The 20,938-nt window shown below is 42.2% G+C and overlaps 1 protein-coding gene across 2 annotated transcripts; it reads right to left on the bottom strand.

Annotated features, from left to right (window-relative positions):
- Nucleotides 1–201: 201 nt before the first annotated feature.
- Nucleotides 202–17,060, bottom strand: LOC310793150 (anoctamin-9-like). 2 transcript variants are annotated; one of them, XM_083654910.1, is made up of 24 exons: nucleotides 16,921–17,060; nucleotides 15,811–15,885; nucleotides 15,568–15,690; nucleotides 15,304–15,440; nucleotides 13,896–13,945; nucleotides 13,741–13,799; nucleotides 12,816–12,895; nucleotides 11,452–11,586; nucleotides 11,105–11,198; nucleotides 9,840–9,900; nucleotides 6,689–6,771; nucleotides 6,321–6,425; nucleotides 5,762–5,926; nucleotides 5,200–5,236; nucleotides 4,308–4,419; nucleotides 4,104–4,161; nucleotides 3,915–4,012; nucleotides 3,372–3,565; nucleotides 2,321–2,473; nucleotides 2,042–2,189; nucleotides 1,819–1,941; nucleotides 1,419–1,512; nucleotides 1,170–1,282; nucleotides 202–734 (listed from the first exon to the last, which is right to left on the bottom strand). In XM_083654910.1, the coding sequence occupies exons 1-24, from the start codon at nucleotides 16,939–16,941 to the stop codon at nucleotides 713–715; spliced, it is 2,340 nt and encodes a 779-aa protein (XP_083511036.1). In that variant the 5' UTR covers nucleotides 16,942–17,060; the 3' UTR covers nucleotides 202–712. The 2 variants fall into 2 exon arrangements, with proteins under 2 accessions (XP_083511036.1, XP_083511037.1); XM_083654911.1 differs by having other exon boundaries at nucleotides 1,170–1,235.
- Between the last annotated feature and the right edge of the window lie 3,878 nt (nucleotides 17,061–20,938).

The following is a 20,938-nucleotide window of genomic DNA, read 5'->3' as shown; positions in this document are numbered from 1 at the left end:
CCACCGATTCATTGAGAATTTGAAATAACAATTGGCTGATTGAAAGTTCAGTAGCCTAATAAAGAAGGCATAGAAAATTGATCTTATAGGCTAGTTGTAGTTTGGCAAATTCAGGCTTAAATTACATTTCATTGTGACAAAAGTTTACTCTTTTAGGCTATTAAATATTACAAAATATTATAATGCAAACAATTCCTTTGTCTGATTTACAAAAGTCAAAAATCTTCACAATCAGATTCTGTATGATTAACGACAATCATCAGAGCGTCTTTAGACAATGTAAGGCAACATCATAACACACAAAGTATGTGCAATAATAATATAAAATACCTTTAGGCCTTCAATAAAAATAAGCACAAATACAGTAAGAGTCACAACAGCGATCAGCGATCCAACAGATTCAGTGCAATTCAGTAATAATAATAAGAGTAATAAAATCTCATCAAAGACATGTTCAGTAAAACCAGTCACAGTTGTTTTCTCCAACTAGGAATCTCGCGTAAATATCTATTTTCTCTCTCCTTCCTCCATAAAGAGGAGGAGAAGATGATCTGGCCATCACATCTAAACATAAACAATAAAGTCCAAGGGTGTGAGTCCTTTATCCATAGTCCTTGGAGTGATACAAAAAAAAAAATACTTCTGATGAACTGCAAAGTCACTCCACCTTGACGCAGAAAAAAAGTGCCCCCGTAAAAATATCTGAACGTTTTCACACTTCAAATGACCTTGACCTGTAAGAATTATAAGCAAATTATTAGTTGTGGCAACTACAGTATGTGAAGGAACCGTTTTACGGTCACAACAGACTCAACAACAGAGCAAATCACACACAGATACAGTAGATATTGACTGATCAAAAATGCATTTGCATTGATGTAAAATTATATAGGATTTTAAATATAAAGAGATACTGCAAAATACCACAGTTGCATTCATGCTTGATGATGTAGGCTGATTCAATTGAAATGTACAAATTAAAGTGGCATGTCATTTAGGTAGAAAATTCCTTTTTTAATATGAATACCTCTATTAGTTTATTTACTTTTGTTTTGTAAAAATGATACTAAGTGCCAACACAATATAAGGTACAGTAAAATAACCCTGGCAGTACTGCATTGTTTTATAAGTTCAAGGGAACAATTTTCACAACTACACCAGTCACCCACTTGAGTTCTTCCTTTAGCCTTTTGAGTTTATCCTCCAGTCTGTGGTTCTTGACCTGCATTGGAGCACTTGGGACAAACCAGGCTGCGATGAATTTGCATATGATAACAACATGCTGCAAGCAGAGATAAAAAAAGAAGATGTAATAGTGCCATGTATAATGCCATTAATATTCTTAAAAGTTCTAAAGAAATCAATTTAAGATTAAGAAAATGTGATTCTTTGCTTTGTCAAGCTGTGTTAATGCCTACCTGAAACAGGATGACAAACGCAAAGCGCGCAGCTAAAATGAACCAGAACTGTGGGGTGAGACTGTAGTCCTCATTGTTCCTGTAGTCTTTATAACTGTGAAGAGAAAACAGACGAGATGGATGACATCATCTCCCTCAACAGGTTTTGCCTTACAGGTTCATAGTTCAGAGCCCGCGCATAGAAATCCCGCATTACATATTACAGTAGGCAGGACGCCAAGATGCACCATGAAGCTGAACACTGAACAATGGTTACCACAGCATTTGAGCTGTATCAGCTCAGCTTTGACCAATCATAAGTTTCCTTGCATGGATGTCAGGATCATGTGCCAGTGAAATGTCTGTTAAGCTAAACACAACAAAGATGATTAAAAAAAAGAACAACAATAAGGAGTCCAACCTGCAGTAAGAAGCGTTCAAGCCACTATGAGTGACCAGCTGGTTAGGTGAAAACTCATTGTGAAGGTTGTGGTCACCCACTCGCACAGTGGACAGTGTGTTGCTAATGTAGCCAACCATGCAGCTTGGGGAAAAAAAGCAACAAGAATTGAGCATTGCACGTAGGAAACCGACTTTGTGAGACAGAATCTTCAAATGAAAGCTGTCAGAATACACAGTCTCACTCAATATCTGTCGCAGTGCCGTTTGCACACGGGCCGTAGCGGTAACGGTACACCAGGCGGGGGATGAACTCTGATGATACGCCAATGACCAGCCCATTAGCAATGACAGCTAGGACACCAATAGCCTCCAGTACGTTTGTCCACACACCTGAGGGAAAACATGATATCAGTGTCAGGACTATTCTACCAATATACAATGAACAACATACACATTATTTTACCGCTATAATGCCAACTACGAGTCAGCAAATTCATTCGTAGTTCACCAATGACCCTCACCAATATCATTGGTTTTCTTGGGCACCATTCTGCGTTCCAGAGTGACCATCTTAATGGCATCCAGTCGTATCTCAATGATGTTATTAATGAGGGCCAGTAGAGGAGCGAGGGGAAATGCGGCCACAAATATGGTGGTAAAGCTGAATTGGATCACTAGAGACAACAAAGAAAAACAGAAACACTTTATAATAACATTCAGTTGTAACTCATCTAAAAGCCTTTAGTTAATGATGAATTAATCCTTTACAAAACATTAATACAGATTTGTAGATGATTAATAAGTGCTATCTTAACATCTTATTATAAAAGGGAGCAAGTGGGAAATGTTTGTTTGTTCTCTGTTGTTTCTCTGTTTGTTTCAATTTTTGTCCCACTGATTATGTCATAGGAGGAATTGTGACATCACTGACGTCATCAGTGATGTCATAAGACTGATGATGTCATCAGTGATGTCATAAGAGCACTGATGTGCCTTAAGGGGGAACTTAAGGGACACACACACACACACACACACACACACACACTAGCGCACGTGTAAACTTAAGGGCAATAACATTTTGTGAGCAACACACACACACACACACACACACACACACATGCACGCATGCCAATAGAGCAGGCGAGGCCACGCAGCAGCCGCGTTGCGGGCAAGGCCGCGTAGCTGCAGTACAAACTACAAACTGTTCCTCACCTGTTATAAATGATGCATAACTCATTTACAATTCATTTACAAGGCTTTCTGCATCCCCCTAATCTAAAGTGTAAACAATTCATCACACATGAATGTGTTACATACAAGGGGGTAGCTCCGTTTGTGAAATTGAAGCCAAAGCGTAAGTGTCTTAAACTGAATTCTTTCGAAAATGTTTTGTAAATGATTAGTTCATCATTAACTAAAGGCTTATAAATGACTTGTGACTGAATGTTCATATATAAAGTGTTGGCAGAAAAATATTTAGTGCTAAAACTATTCAAGCGTTTGTTCATTCTATCAGCAAATACAACCTTAGCCTACTGGTATCACTGCACAAGTATTCTGCACAGTACATACCCATCTCCAGAAACTCATCGAACAGGCTGAAGGAGTCGACATCATTGAGACGGTAGTTGCTGAGCCAGTCTCTCAGCTTGCAGTTGTCACACACTTCAGATTTGCTCTCGGTTTCCTCTTTCAGGTAGCACTGGGCACACTTTCTCTGTAGTTTCTGCTGGGTCCTTCTCCCCTTCAACCACTTGCCAAACCAGCTGACACAGACAAGAGACAGCTATGAGCAAACTGAGCCCCACACACTGGGAAAGTGGATTATATAGTGAATGTGCAGCTTTCTTGTCACTCTTGTCAAAACGTATGCACGCAATTACATTTAATGTTTCTTTGCTGAGAGTAATTAGCCAATGTGCATTCATCTAAGATAATATAATCTATGTATTACACACTTTGAGTATAAGCAATATTTAGCAAAACTTCGATCAACCTGTCAATAAATGAATATATAATAAGAGATAGAAAATCTGAATAGAATATAGGAAGAAATGTCTCTTACTTGTATACTTATACAGTAAATAAACAGATTACAAAAAGATGTATACTTACGGGCCAGCGAACTCAAAGACATTGCTGATGGTTTGCTTGAGTACCATGATGATGGCCATTTGGATGAACAGGTCAGTGAGGCAGCCGCTAGGGTGACACTGCAGGGAGGAACAAGACTTTATCTGTGAAATCACATGCTTTCAGAGATTTTCAATATTGTAAATGGGATGCAGATCTATGTTTACTCACTTCCTCCAGCCTCCACTTTCCTGCAATTCGCACATAGCCACCAGGATGACCATTGATCCTGTCATGGGTGATACAAGCATGTCATTATTACACAAGAGCCAAGACACCAGGTGAGGACACTGGGTGATTTAGGTTAGGATAGGGCACTCCTTCAGGTTAGGGCACTAGGTGCTTCAGGTTAGGGCACAGTCCATAATGTCTTACCTGCCAAGAAAAAAGGCTACGTAGAAGAGTGAGGAGAAATAGGTGAAGAACTGGAAGGTGAACATCTTGACAGTGAAACTTTTCTCTGTGGCAGCAAACGATCTTGTTTCCTCTGGTAAAGACAGCATGACTTCATATCAGTGTACAGTACATGCAATTTACTAATTGACCACAGGATGGCACAGACACTTCAAAGCATCCCTGTTGTAGAAATTCCAATTTTGCACAATTTATATGTATATCATCAAATATATTTAAAGCCCCAATCAGTATCTTTTTCACCTTAATATAACAGCTTTTTAGTCATTGAAGATGGTAAAGTGACTTGTAACAGGGAGAATGTCACCTCTATTGGTCACACACCGCCCTCCAAAGGCCTCTCCTGGGACTAAGCACTTTTGTGCCTGCGTCCCGGAGGCAAGATGTGCGCATGCGCTTTACAGCGGAAGCGCGGTCTTCATGAAAACAAGGAAGTAACTCGGTGTGGATTTGCTACGAAGATGACGTTTCACGTAACTATGGATTATTATTTCATCACGTGGTGAGTACCCGATGTCACAACATGTACATAGAGCTTTCTGCCGCTGTGTATTGTTGACTTTGAACGGCGATATCGATACCGATACTATTGCACCCAAAGGGCGCAGTTTCTCCAACAGCGAAACTTGGAAAAGTTGCTGAATGGGGCTTTAATGTAGCTTTAATGTAGAAAGTGTAAAGAATTATAATAATTACAGGCAGTTTCAGACTAACTTCAGTCAAAGCATCACAACTAAACATCATATTGGTCTGTCTAGAGGCATACTCATATAACTGGGATAATAGTGTATAGGATCTAATTTAACTTTGGTACCATATAAAAATGGAACATAAATAGAATATCGAAACACACCGATTTCACAGAGCTTCATGGCTACAATCCTGTTGATCTGCAAAGATGGAGACATGGTTAGAGTCACAGAGTATGATATTAAATAATAGATACACATGTAGAGATTCCCTATAGATGCCTTGAGCTGATGTCACATGGGTTCCAGTGATGGAATGTTTTTGTTGTGGCAACCAACACACAACTTTTTAGTACCTAAGTAAGTCTATGGGAGGACTGTTCAAACCATGCCCTCTTTCAACTCTAACTACTCTTCATACTTTGTACTACAAACTCCATACGGCACTTATAGTACTTTAGCACTTTAATTCAGCTTTTAGATACATTTTGTCCTTTCTGAGAAATCACAGTGTGTGATGTCAGCTAGAGTCAACATCATGCACAAGCTCCCATTAAAAAATACAAAATATATAAAAAAAAGAGGGCATGGTTTGAACAGTCCTCCCATTGAGTTAAACAGGTACTAAAAAACTGTGTGTGTTGCGTTCAGGACCCAAGATGGCCGCCACAACAAAAATATTCCGTGACTGGAACCCATGTAACCTCAGCGGCAAGGCATCTATACCCGTGTCATGACAGTGATGATGAGGTAGTGGAGGAAAGCCCCCAGCATCATGGCTCCAGTGTTGGAGTGTTCGCTCAGAAACTTCCAGGATCCCTCAGCCAGCAGCACTGCTGCCATCACCCGGAACACCACCAAGGCATGAGTCAGGCCGATGATCACCATCATCTGACGAAAGACACGCACGCACGCACGCACGCACGCACGCACGCACGCACGCACGCACGCACGCACGCACGCACACACGCACACACACACACACACACACACACACACACACACACACACACACACTTGTATTACTACACCTGTGAGGGCCTCCATTTATTACATTCATTCCATAAAGCACCTAACCCTATGCAAGAGGATTAGGGCCACTCATGTGAAAAAATTTAGTTCTGAATTTAAAGACAGAATTCTTGAGATTAAGTCGGAATTCCAAGAAAAAAAGTCAGAATTCTGAAATTCTCAGAATAAAGTCGGAATTTGGAGCTTAGAACCAGAATTCTGTAAAGTCAGAATTCTGAGAATACGACATATTTAAATGAGAAGCATCACCCACCATAAGAGTGACACAGATCAAAACCAAAGTGCTGCGCAAATAGGAGTGCTTGTATTTTCTCGGATCACAGTTTGCGTTGTTCACAATTTCCAGGATCAGCTCCTCCTAAAATTAAGAAAATAGAACAGTCCTGCATTAGATAATGAATGAATATATAAATATATATAAATATACACACATATGTGTATGTATATATATATATATATGTATATATATATATATATATATATATATATATATACACACACACAGACACACACACACACACAGACACACACACACACACACACACACACACACACACACACACACACACACACACACACACAGAGAGAGAGAAATAGAAAAACTTGTGTATTTGTGCATACCTCCTCCTCGCACCAATCAGACACCTTCCACTCACACACATAGGAAGCCCGGTGTCTCTTCCAGAATTCCAAAAACAGTGTTGCTGTGAAAAGCAGGAATGTGAATGAGCTGAAAAAGTCCTACACTGAGACAATACCAGCATTGACGGACAGCGACAATGCTTTGACATGCAGGTCCATTGTGATAAGAGTTCATTACATTTTCCATTTTTGGGATATTATGTAGCATAACTGTGGGACATCCCAGTGGCTCCACTAAGGCTTAGTCCTTCGCGTGGCCATGGTTCAAATCTGACTTGTGGTCATTTGTCACATGTCATCCCCCCTCTCTCCCCCCACCTTTCCTGTCTCTCTACTGTCGCAGCAGAAACGTCTTTGCATTCAGGAAATGAACTCAAGTTAACCCCAGAGTTAAAGGGAAGTATGTATGGCCACCTCTCACCCCCGACTTCCACATCCTGACTTTCCACTGCTCCATTTCTATGTCCATGTTAGCTCCACACATTACTTTTTGTAAAGAAAAAGAATTGATTTGAACCGATGCAGCTGATTGGACAAATACGAGCGGGTCCTCACCTGCCTTTAGGCGGGACATCCAGGACATCCCCCTATCATCGCTCATTATTTTCCCCTTCTGCTTTGGCCAAGTTTTCCCTGCTTGTAGTACAGACAGGTAGGTGGAAGCATTTGAAAATGGCGGCAGCCAACATGACCCTTTCCTCGTTAAAAGCAACGGGAAGCATCCACAAGGTGCACAAAAGGCGGAGGCTCCAGACAAGCGTTGCAGCCGCGGGTTTTTCGTCGAGAAATGGCCGTGGCCAACCCGGGTTCAAATCCGACTCATGGTCCTTTGCCACATGTCATCCCCTCTCTCTCCCCCCACCTTTCCTGTCTATCTACTGTCCTGTCCAATAAAGGAAAAATTACCCCAAAAATAACCTAAAAAAAAGTAGCCTCACTGTAATGTTTGGCCATAGCATGTAAGAAGACATCATGTTCTCATACAACAATCATATTATATTTTACAAAATGTGTGCACCCTTGATTTGTACTAAATTTACATATTTAATTGGTATATTGCTTAAGCATTGCTGGCCAGTGGCCACACAACCTTAGTATAGCAACTCAGGGTAAGGTTTGGGTCATGCTTAAATGAGGAAAAACTTCTGCTGAAAATTAAAACGCAGCAGAAACTTCTTTGCATTCAGGAATTGAACTCAAGTTAAGCCCAGAGTTAAAGGGAAGTGTGTATGGCCACCCCTCACCCCCGACTTCCACATCCTGGCTTTCCACTGCTCCATTTCTATGTCCATGTTAGCTCTACACATTTACTGTTTGTAAAGAAAAAGAATGATTTGATTTGAGAACAGGCTCCATAACATACCCTAATATTTAAAAACAAACAAACAACACAGTATATTTTTAAATAGCCATTATAACCTCTGGTGTAGTGCAAACACTCTCCATTGGGAACAGTCTAAATAGACGTATCTTTACAGCCCCTAATAAGTAACAGCTTTCTAAAGCCCCTTTTAGACTGGTCAAAAATCCCACTAATATCCACAAACTAGTGGCATTTTCTTCAGTCTAAAAGTTGCCAAGCCGGGCTGTTTAGCCGATAGAGCGAGCCTGCAAGTGAGGCGGGTTTTAATGTGACGGCTCTGCATGCCATGGCGATATAAAACTTGGCGGTGGTCCAACGCGTTATTTTCCGACCCTGCTTCTCCGCCTCTTGATTTGCCGCCCTGTGAGTCAGTGATTCAGTGATTCCCACAGGCTGAAATTCAACTTTCTTAATAGTTAATTACTTTACATTGATGGAATATGCAGACAGAAAAAAGCATCTCTCTCTTATGCTGCATGCACGAGCGCCAGGCGCATAGACTGCGTCAAGTCAGCCAGAATGTAAGTCGGTCATCTGCTTTAGCTGTTTCAAAATAAAACCCTCGTTGTAACGTTAACAATTAATTTGAATTTTGAGTAATGCTTTACAGCCACAGTTTCACTCCATATGTAATCTTAACGTCAAAACGAGAATTCTGATACAATGTTTGCTGCTTCGTTTGTTGAAACACCTTTTTCTCCTGCAACGTGCATCAGTGAGGCTATTTACTTGTTTAAATTACATTATTTCATCCATTTTGTTTTGGCTGGCCTGACACTGCGCCTGGGCAGCTGTATGAGAAGAAGGGAGAAGGTGGGGGGAAGAGAGAGCCCGCAGCCGTGGAGAAACACGGGTTGAGAGTGCGATGTAAAAGTTTAAAAGATGCTGCTGCTGCTGCTACCCCCTGCTGCTTTCCTGAGTAACAAACTAAATGTAAGCACAGGTGGGTATACCTGCTGGGCATTGCTGCCTGACGCACCTCTGACGGTGCCGCAATGTGTATTAGTGGGACTTTTGATGTAAAAAAGGTATAAGGCTGTGTGTCCACTAAGGTTATTTTTCTCAGCTCCAGCGCCCTTCCCTTAGTCTCTCAAGTCAGACTGTCTTTTCTACATTCTTCGAATGCACTATATACAGTCTGTACTTCATGCCAGGTCAAAGGAAGTTGGGGGCAAAAAATGCTTCAGACCAGAGGAAGTTTGAACCAATGCAGCTGATTGGAGAAATACGAGCGGACCCGCGCGTATTTCTCCAATCAGCTGCCTTTAGGCGGGACATCCTGGACATCCCCCTATCATCGCTCATTATTTTCTGCTTTGGCCAAGTTTTCCCTGCTTGAAGTACAGACAGGTAGGCGGAAGCATTTGAAAATGGCGGGAGCCAACAAGAGACTACCCTTTCCTCGTTAAAAGCAACGTGAAGCGCATCCACAAGGTGCACAAAAGGCGGCGGCTCCAGACAAGCGTTGCAGCCGCAGCTTTTTCGTTGAGAAATGTTCAACTTTTCAGAAAAGCGCTGGGTGACGTGAACCGCTTTTTCCCACCGGGCGATGGAGAAATCAGAGGTTGTAGGCTAATCACTGAATTAACATAATTGTGGAATAATAGTGGAAATACATGGTTAAATGTCGTATTTTCTAACTTCTATCAAGAGAAGTATGACATACAGTTAAGTAAGTCCTTCATGTTCAAAACACACAATCTCCTTTAAGAGCACAATATATCACGCAGTAAATTGATTTAGCTATGACTGACGCAGAAAACTCACCCCACACTGCCATGAACATGGCAAAGGCAACTGTGCCGTCATTGTCAAACAGCAGGCTCACCTGTAAACAGACAAGACGACCAGTGAGCACCGACAGACAGGAGCAGCGTTTACCTCTCCACTGTTAAATGCATGGGTGTACCTTGGTGTAGTGTTAAAGGATGGCTTTACCGGTAATCAACCCACTTTGTATCATTAATAATCTCAGTAATATAAGCACATGGGCAGTGACCTTCTCTCTCTGTTTTCCTCACGGAGATCTCCCATTTCCTCCTCTGGCAAAGCGCTCCGTTGTGACGCGATTTACGTCACAATGGAGCTGCGGAAGTTCTGCTGGAGAGGCAGAATCTGCTCCGAGGGCGGCTGTTATTGTTTATTTCTATTTTTTAAGTATGCGCACATCCACGGAGAATAGCATGGAGAGCCTTAACGAGCCTTAATGACTTGCAGCTGGTGGGGGCAGAGTTTCTGCAGGCAGCAGCAGGAGCATTTTTCTCCGTGAGGTAAACAGAGAGAGAAGGTAAAATACTGCCCATGCGCTTATATTACAGAGATTATATGATACAAAGTGGGTTGATTACCGATAAAGCCACCCTGTAAATGCATGGGTGTAGTAGTACTTTGGTGTAGTGTTAAATGCATGGGTGTACAGTAGTAGTACTTTGGTGTAGTGTTACAGTAAATGCATGGGTGTAGTAGTACTTTGGTGTAGTGTTACAGTAAATGCATGGGTGTAGTAGTACTTTGGTGTAGTGTTACAGTAAATGCATGGGTGTAGTAGTACTTTGGTGTAGTGTTACAGTAAATGCATGGGTGTAGTAGTACTTTGGTGTAGTGTTAAATGCATGGGTGTACAGTAGTAGTACTTTGGTGTAGTGTTACAGTAAATGCATGGGTGTAGTAGTACTTTGGTGTAGTGTTACAGTAAATGCATGGGTGTAGTAGTACTTTGGTGTAGTGTTACAGTAAATGCATGGGTGTAGTAGTACTTTGGTGTAGTGTTACAGTAAATGCATGGGTGTAGTAGTACTTTGGTGTAGTGTTACAGTAAATGCATGGGTGTAGTAGTACTTTGGTGTAGTGTTAAATGCATGGGTGTACAGTAGTAGTACTTTGGTGTAGTGTTACAGTAAATGCATGGGTGTAGTAGTACTTTGGTGTAGTGTTAAATGCATGGGTGTACAGTAGTAGTACTTTGGTGTAGTGTTACAGTAAATGCATGGGTGTAGTAGTACTTTGGTGTAGTGTTAAATGCGTGGGTGTACCTTGGCATAGGTGCAGGTTTCAGAGAGCTCCCACACCTTGCATCTCTTGTCACAAAGGGGGCACATGACTATGTTGGCCTCACAAACCTCCTTTCTACAAGACAAGCAGCAGTTCAGTTACGACAGTGTAACGGCACCGTTACCAGTTCAGTTACGACAGTGTAAAGGCACCGTTACCAGTTCAGTTACGACAGTGTAAAGGCACCGTTACCAGTTCAGTTACGACAGTGTAAAGGCACCGTTACCAGTTCAGTTACGACAGTGTAACGGCACCGTTACCAGTTCAGTTACGACAGTGTAACGGCACCGTTACCATCAGCTGCTGTGGAGCTGTGGGAAAAACTTACATGAGGGGGGAAGTGTTGAAGAAGGCGAGGCCGTAAAGGAAGACGATCATCCCAATGAGAGCAGCTGGGATGAGCAGAAATGTGTACCAGCCCAACCACAGGTAGTACAAGGCTACCTTCTCCCCAAAGTAGTCCCTGATCAAAAAGGATCCAAATCCTGCATGTTAGCACTGTGCTCTGGTGTTTACCAAAACTTATACTTTATAAAGGTCAACATTTCTAGCTTTGAAAGGGACATAATTGCTACACTATAAGTCCGACTGACATGAAACCTTGCAGTAATGCTTTAGAATACAGCCCGCAACTTACAAGGTAAGTACAGGGTAACTACATGGACGTGGGCTGTATTCTAAAGCAATGTTAATTCCCTCCTACTTACATGTAATTACAGGGTAACTACAGGGGCAGTTACCCTGGTACCCTGGTATAGGTACCCAATAGTTACGGAAATAAGTACAGTATAAGTTCTCCTAAATTGAAATGAAATTGAAATGATTATTTCTCATAGGTCATATGTACCCTGTAACAACATAATAGGTACACGGTAGTTACAAGAATAGGTATGGTATAAGTTCTTTATAAGTCCCTCTTTATTACCCCCTTATTCCATAAATTCAGATTTTTATCAGATTTTGTACCCTGTACCTACCCTGTAAGTACAAATTTTGCTAACCTGTACTTACCATGTAAGTACAAATTGTGTTACCCTGTACTTACCCTGCAAATTCAGATTTTGTTACCCTGTACTTACCCTCTAAGTTTAGATTTTGTTTAGATGTTGTTACCCTGTACTTACCCTGTAAATTCAGATTTTGTTTAGATGTTGTTACCCTGTACTTACCCTGTACTTGATTTTGTTACCTTGTACTTACCCTCTAACTTCAGATTTTGTTACCCTGTACCTACCCTGTACGTTCAGATTTTGTTACCCTGTAAATTGCGGGCTCTCTTCTAAAGCGTTACCAACCTTGCTACACAAATCGAACTGGTCTAACAAAATATACTGAGCGTGCTATAATTAAAAGTTAAGACTTGATATCTCAGACACCTTTTTCATGAAAGATGGAGGGGTGATGCATTTTCTGATATGACTGCACTATATTATGTTACAGCAAACAAATGAATCCACAGACAAAGACAATACACTTACCCACACGTGCATCGTATACATAAATAAATAGTTAGCCCAGACAATGAGTGCAGTGCATCATGCGTGGGCGATAACGCGCTTGTGAATGCCTTGGTCATACTTGAACCCACTCCACGATAGGAACACATGGGGAGGGAAATCGTGCAACAAATAACTGCAAATGCACAAATAGCAGAATAATGAATACTGTAGGTTGTTGTGGTTTAGTCCTAACCTGACGGCATTTATGGGTTGCCCTTGGATACAGGCTGTCCATCGTGCCCAGCTCTGCCTCAGCTCTTTCTTCTTTTTTTTCTGAAAGCAGAGAAGCACAAACCATCAGAGCAATTCGCCCACATAGAGTACTTGAGCTTTGGCAATCCAAACCTGAGTCAAGAACTGATTGCTGCAACATACAGGCATAGCAAGCACAGAGCTGTACAATGTAAATACTGTATAATAATCTATTGACAATGCACAACAGTTAGATTTTCCTAGCTCATGCATGCAACTAAAAGCATTCCAACTGTGAATCTGGCTTAACCAAGCATTTAAAAAATGTCTGCTCAAGCATGCCTCATATTTGGAATAAGATTTTGGAAATGTACAGTTCAGTGTGCCGGACATCTCTGAAGGCTCCACTGTGCAATGTAGGTGGGCAGATTATAGATGCACATTTGCATATTTTGACAGACGCACACAGGCTTGCACACACACACCTACACACACGGACACATTCGCCCATCAACTGATGACTCACTGTACTGATATGACTAGGGGAGAAAAAGCATCAGTATTACTGTGCGCAAATACTTTCGGCAGCGGCACATAGTTTTGAATCGCCCTTGCCAAGTTTCACATCACAAACGGTTGTTAACAATGGCGCCACAAGTGTGAGAATGAGTTGTTGTGAGTAGATGATCGTGTCACTATCTTTAGCGTGAAGGTGTGTCAAACCACATGGAGAAACTGCGGAAAACAATGGTAGCCATTGGCTTACTCTCATCACCCAGTTCTGACCTTTGGAGAATGGTGATTTGGTTCTTGTACTGGGCCGTGATTCCATTTGAGCATATTCCATTGGTTATCAGATTATATATGGCTATATATGACTATAATTATAGTCGTACGATTATATGACTTTACTAATTTGAGATCACCTCATGCAAGCAGAACTTTGCCTCAAAAACCTTCTTCTTCATGAGCGTCCGCAGATCCTCTGGGGAGATGAGCAGACGAGAGGCAGATTATGAAACATTAAGGAGTCCAGTTACCTGGAGAGGCGTGAAGTGTAAATACTGTCAGTCTTTCTCACCTCCTGTACTGATAGGGGTGTGATTCAGGATGAAGTGGACAATCCTTATCCTGCAACAGAGACAATTATCACTTAAACAGCCGAGTTTACTTAAATAATAATAATAGTTTCACTTCCCTAAGTCCCGCCCATTTTTGCTCTGTGCTCCAATAACAGTTGAGCAAGCTTGTAGCAGCCTATCTAGCCAGCTAGAGTGCGCAATGTCACAATTCACTCTAGCTGACTTTACAGGCTGCACTTTTTACTAAATTCACACAGTTAAAACTGACAGTTCACACAACTTTAACACTACATGCATATACATATACTGTAGCCCTTCAGCTTCTTCTGAGTAGCTGAAGCTTCTCACTCAGAATGTTAAGTGATGCGCGATGTATAGTTTTTGAGATATCCACATTTGTTTAACCGTATAGAGCATTGCATTGCATAGAGGATAAAAATGTTTCCACCCTTCAGAGGTTTTTGTATCTTTTGAACAGAAAATGATAAATACATTCTGATGTCTGTTCTGTATTACCCACAGCATGTTGGACAGTCTATAGACTAAGTTCTAAGTTTCTCTCCGTTTTCTAATTTGAACATAAAATGGTGAGAAAGGCAAGTCTTTCTGAGAGAACTGATTTGAAGACTATTTTTTCTGCTTAAGAATTTTGAGGGTTTCTGTAAATTTAAAAATATTTACTACAAGTAAGTATAACATGATTTATGCTATCTGAAAGTACACATTCACATCTTTAGCATGATGTATAAACTATTATTGTATGATATTGTCTGAGCACACAGCAAGCAGTTATACATCTGCTGCTCTCTACCCTATTTATACAGTATATGCTCTCTACACATGAAAGTTGACCTAGGTTCTGACATAGGGCATACTAGGAATTAGGAAAGGTCAATAGTTAGTACCAGTAGGGCTTACAGCAATGATAGTCAACCAGCGGCCCGGTGGGCCAGATGCGACCTGCGATAGGGTGCAGAGTGGCCCCCCGACCATTTTCTAATTCACAAAGAAAACTAAAGTTCTAACTTAACTTAACCCAAAAACCTACAATCTGCTACAGAAAAATGAACATTTTTTTTTTTTTTTTTTTGCAGAAAAATTAACATTAATATTTGTTTATTAACTGGCCCCTGGCCTCCTGTCATTTTGCAAAAGTGGCCCCTGGCCCCCGGGCAAAGCATTTTGACTATCCCTGGCTTACAGTATCATGCAGACAATTCAATTCATTCAAACACAGAGAGTAAGCACTCGTTTCCACATCTCCATATCACATGTTTAGAAATGAGAATGCTGTAATCTCGATGTACAGTGTTTGGAGATAAACCAATACACCTGTAATGATTTGATCCTACATAGAGTATCCCAGACAGAATACACTCTGTCTTTATTGACAGCAGTGGGTCTCACCTGGTGCAGAGAGAAATGTCATACTGATCACAGCTCCAGTTACAGGCATCCGACACCTTGAGCAGGTATCTGTATTTCTCAAAAATCTCTCTGGGGGCTTGAATCCCATAGAAGACTACATTGTCATCTCTAATTTTCTAAAAGAAATAAATAGAAGAATTTAAATCAATCAATAGTTATGAGATCTTTGCAACACTCATTGACGATCAAGTGTGAGAAGATACAGGCTGTTAAAACTGAAAAATTGTTTCATTAAAAACTTACGGTGACTTTCAAGTTCTTTTTTTTCAGTTCCTCAATGAATTCTGATTGCTTCCTGAAATTCTCCTTATTCTGGTCATCGATTGTTTTGGCAACCAGGACATAGTCATAGGATAGTGGGGTATGCTGTGTATCAAAATGATACGATGATATGAGTTTTCAGAGATAACATGGATCATATAACTGTGGAATGCCTTAATGAAGCCAACTAGCTTGCATGTTGCAAGTCAACACATACAGTCTTACCACAGGAGGAAGTGATTGCTGTTCACCGCCATTCTCGTTAACCACTCCAATCTTTTCCAGTAGTTCGATACTGTTCTACAACATAATGAAGAAAAATGATGCAAGGACATGTCATCTATATCTATCTATCTATGTGCGAAAAATACATAATAAAAAGCTCTTAGTTGTTGCAAATACATAAAAAGGGGCGAGTTTAGGGCTGCAACTGCTTTCATTTTCGATTAATCTGTTGATTATTTTCTAGACTATATGGTCTATAAAATGTCACAAAATGGTGAAAAATGTTGCTCACTTTTCCCCCAAAGCCCAAGATGACATCCTCAAATGTCTTCTTTTGGCCTTTTAGTATTTTTTCATAAAATTAGTCTAAATGATTTTCTGTCAATCGACTAATTAATTAATCAATCGACTAGTTGCAGCTCTAGGTGAGTTATATGATCATTGCTTCACCTGGGAGAATTGAGTCTGTATTGTAACTCATTCTGTTGACATTATGTCAGTCAAAATATGTGTGGAAAGGTCATCATCTATTAAAGAATCATCTATAAACGTGGGGTGGGGTTTTCTAAAGAATGCCACTGTGCTAAGAAAACCCCATCATGTCTATGCTTGACTCACTGTGGAGGATTGTTGGTGTTTGGTAGAAGGTAGATAGAGGGTTAAACCTGACTTAATGGCATGTTAATGTGTTCTCACTCTCATGCCAATCCGCAATCAGGTTCTGAGCACTGTACTGTACTGTACTGTACTGTACTAGTGAAGGAGTGGCACAGATATATGTAGGCTGCGGTAATCTGAACATTGTGATCCCAATGGAGTTTACATTCACCTCAATAAACATCTATTCTACACCTTAACAGTTTATATATAGGATACTCAAAATATATGTGAAAGGGTTGGTTTTTGTAGAGCACTCTAGCATAGCAGCCTCAGCTGCACATGGCTGACAACAACTAGTTGCTTCATACAGCAGGAAGACAAAAGCGCCTCACTATACAGATTCAGTTCTCATATTAAAAACCTCAACACATGATATGATATTATTGTATCGTTATTAGAGGAACATGGAGAAACACGCCCTCCAGTAGGCTAAATAATAAGATGACCTACCTGCCTCCTGTGGCCAGGCATGATGAATAAGTGCTGAAGGCAGAGGCGACGATCTTCCCACACTAGTAACAGCTTCAATCACTGCGCTTACCAACAATATCCCCTGGCAACTGCAAATTACATGAGAGACAGACGACTTCCGCACTCTTCCTCTGGGAACAGACGTGTTGTTGTTTTACAAGCGGAGGAATGTGAAAGCAACTCTACCTGTTGCTGCTCAGCTGTGATGTCACGACTCACTGGGTTATTTTTTGCCCCGTGGCGGCTTCTTCAAATGCAATCCAACAATGGATCCAGCAAACGGGAATTGGACGACAGACAGCGCGTCTACATAGCGGCTTCAGACGAAATCATATGGCTTGTCAGGTGCAATTTTGTGCCATGTGTAAAAAGGCTCGCAGATTTAAAAGTGACATATAGCCTACCCTCCACTAGATGGAAGCAAACACATTGCTACTGGCCCACTGTACATCATTCCACACTCTTGGATTGAGGCTGTGCGCATCCTGTGTGGTTTAAGGTTTACCACATGCACAGGGTCAGGGTGTGTTCACATTTAATAATAATAATAATAATAGCTTGGATTTATATAGCGCCTTTCAAGGAACCCAAGGCCGCTTCACAGAGCACAAAAGATGACGGACACACACACATAGATGACAACAAAGAACAACAAAGAACAGAAAGAGACTACTAGCTGCCGAAGGCTGTGTTGAACAGGTGAGTTTTGAAGGTAGCCAGTGATGGGGCGTTGCGGATTTCGGCTGGGAGAGAGTTCCAGAGGGTGGGGGCCGCCACGCTGAAGGCTCTGGCCCCAAAGGTCCGCAGGCGGGAGTGGGGTATGGAGAGGAGACCCGAGTTGGAGGACCTCAGGTTCGACGCTTGCCCTCCTCGCTCAATTCCTGGATGCCTATGGGATCATGATTATGTTATTTATCCCATAGACACTCAACAATTGAGCCAAGATAGCTAAGCTGTTTGACATACTTCAGACTACACCACATGAGGTACATAAAGGTCTGAAGGCATTTATTAGTTTCTGACTCTGGGAAAGTGGGGAAAGCTGTCAAATTCCCCAAAACTACTGTATCTCTGAACTATCTCTTTAACCAAATCACACACATTTAGACTATACTGTGATCTCTCCTATTGATAACAAATAATAACTAATGTCACTTTTTCCACTCCCATTCACTGAGCCTCCCCTGAAACTGCTTGGAGCCCCCCCACTTTGAAAACCTTTGCCCTACTGTACAGAAGTCAACTTCAGATATTAGCCACTTGGCTCAGTGCAAGCAGCTCACCAGCAGGGGGTGCTGTCATAAAGGCAGCAAAGCAGCCTCCAGGCTGATGTTTTCTGTATCGTGTAGTTTTACCTGGTATTAATGAAGGTTGCCAGCATTCTACAGTGCATCAGCCATCTTACTACTGTAAACCCTGAAGATTAACCTAACTTACAAGTCTGTCCATCCAGCTTTAAATGATTCAATTAGTAACTCAGAAATCAATTAGGCTAATTGTTCATGAGGATTTTTTTTTAAATCTTTTCCCACCACTGGATATACAGTATATCAAATAATTGACTGCTGAATTCATCAGTAAGATACAGTAAATAAGCGGTTGTGGCCTTGAGCTAAATGACCGTTGACCTCAAATGCATCCTAGGACCTAGAAGGACCATGCTGAAGGAAAATGCCAATGGCTATATTCTGAGAAATAGTGAACTAGTTCTCAGTAAGCATATGCTATCATAGAGAATGTATAACAATAGCTGAACCCTTTATCTTTTTCTTTCATCAAAAATGAATACAAGTCAGATCCTGGGGTAATGGCAGCCCCACCTCCTCTGTTTTAGTAGTGTCTATTACAAGGGCCTTGACATGAAAAAGATTGAAACCCCAGTCATGTTTAAGCCCAAAGTGTGTGTGTGTGTGTGTGTGTGTGTGTGTGTGTGTGTGTGTGTGTGTGTGTGTGTGTGTGTGTGTGTGTGTGTGTGTGTGTGTGTGTGTGTGTGGGTGTTAGTGCGTGTGGGCGCGCATCCGTGTGCATGTATGTGTATGTGTTTGTACGTATTGAGCCATGCGTCCATGATAGTATAACGAACGGCACAAGCACACTGGATCCGAAAGCGGTGCCGCGCATAAATTCAGCTGGAGCAATGGCAATTCACACCAGAAGCGGTGTGTTTCGCTCCGTGCCGCTTACAACTTGTACTGACTTCCTGCCTGGCTGCACACAATCGCTCACGGCTCGCGCAAAAAAAAGAGACCAGAAGCGGCCTATCGGGCCCCTGCACAGTGCACACTGATCAGGGTTTTTTTTCGCGTGTAGATGCCTGGTGTCGCTGCTGCCCATTCATTTTGTATTGAATACATCGCTAGGTATTCCAGCATGCTTTGCAAGGCGATGAGCGGTGGACGGCAGCTACGAGAGGAGGGGCCAATTTGAAATCGACCAATGGAAGACGGAAAGACGGCAAAACACCCAATCAAGCTGCACCACCAAGCGACAGCAGGCATCTACACACGAAAGAAAATCTGATCCGTGTGCAGGGGCCGTATTGCTGCAGGCCGCGAGCCGCCCACGCTGCGGCCTATGTGACCGGTATTCTGTTAACAAGGGTGGAGAAATTAAACTGCCTGGGCTTCACGTTGCTTCCGCGTCGCTTCCATTTTCAGTGTGTTTGCGCCGTTAGATGTGTGTGAGATCATACAGTACATCATCCCTGTTATTTAATGTCCACAGTTCGCCGACAGCGATCCACTCAAGTCCAAACTTTCCCAAAGTTGAAGCAACTCCTCGTCCTCGCTGCTGAATTACTCTTCTTCATCTCCATCTCCTTCCAGCGCTCCCCGACGCTCCCCGGCGACCCTAAATGTGCCAATTCAATCATCGCCGGGCCCCCCAGTGGAGTAAAAGAAACACTTGTCATGTTAGCTTCCCCCTCTCTCTCCACAGGGTCAGTTGCTAACACGCTGTTATTGCACAGGGCATTGGGACCGCCGCGCGTCTGCTGTGGGTGATATTCTACCTGCCTCGGCCTGCCCCGTAATGGAGGGAAATCTAATCAGCCTCCTCCTCCAGCCCCTGTTTAGAAATAGAACTGAGGCCAAGGAACAAGGCCGCAATCATAAGAGGCTTCTCCAGGGACTCCGGGCCGTCTCACCACTCTGTCAGAACAACAGATATCCAGCCCACTGAAGTTACCTCACTCGACCCCAGCCTGACACCTCCTGCACTGCACCCAAAGCCTTTCCACCTGCAATCCCGTCTGTTTTCCGGTTTTGCTATTCGATTGTTTCCTTCCCTATCAAGGCTGAGGGATGCCGGTAGGTTATAGTTTAGGTTTAGTTTAGCTGTAGATCAGCTTGATTTATTTTTAATGTTATATAGTTCAGGCTAAAATTGGATTCGATTAGAATAGGTTATAGGGCAGGTTAGGCTGTATATATTATCTAGATTCCTTGTTTGCTAGTTGGTTCCGGATAAGGTTAGAGTAGTCAGAATGTCTGCAGCTGTTGCTCGTTTGGCTTGGACGCTCTGCTGCCGGTTCCGGTGTGCTGCTGCTGCTGCTAAAGCCAGATTAGCACCTCCAGGGACCCCTGTGCACTGAAGGTCCCAGCCCCTTTTATTTCACTCTGATTGGTCTTAGATTTGCGTCATAGTTCTGTGGAGCCCGACCAAAAAAATAAAAATAAAAATAGGGCCCCTTCATGCTGAGGGCCCCTGGAGATCTGGCCCTGGCTGCTGCCATACATGAACCATATTGTGATATACATTGGTATTGAGAATGACCATTACCCTTATGATTACTGTGATATTGTGATATTATTTCAACCGTATCGCCCAGCCCCAGTACCCTGTTTGTTCTGCTCTCTCTCTTCTCCCCCTCCCTCCTCTGTCTCTCCCCCCTCTCGCTCCCTTCTCTCCCCCCTCTCTCTCCCTTCTGCCACCGCCCATTCTCCCCCCTCCCCTCTCACCCCTCTATTCTCTCCCCTCCCCCTATAATTCTCTCCCC

The sequence above is a fragment of the Poromitra crassiceps genome (assembly GCF_964638095.1).
Source record: "Poromitra crassiceps genome assembly, chromosome: 18".
Taxonomy (NCBI): Eukaryota; Metazoa; Chordata; class Actinopteri; order Beryciformes; family Melamphaidae; genus Poromitra; species Poromitra crassiceps.
Note: the sequence above shows the minus strand (reverse complement) of the source record. Positions and strands in the feature narration are given on the sequence as shown.

Coding starts and splice junctions, on each gene's coding strand:
- LOC310793150 (XM_083654910.1), bottom strand. CDS start 16,941: ATGCCTGGCCACAGGAGGCAG. Junction 5,237..5,761: donor TCATCACTGTCATGACACGG/GTATAGATGCCT, acceptor CCATCTTTGCAG/ATCAACAGGATTGTAGCCAT. Junction 1,942..2,041: donor GGCACTGCGACAGATATTGA/GTGAGACTGTGT, acceptor TTTTTCCCCAAG/CTGCATGGTTGGCTACATTA.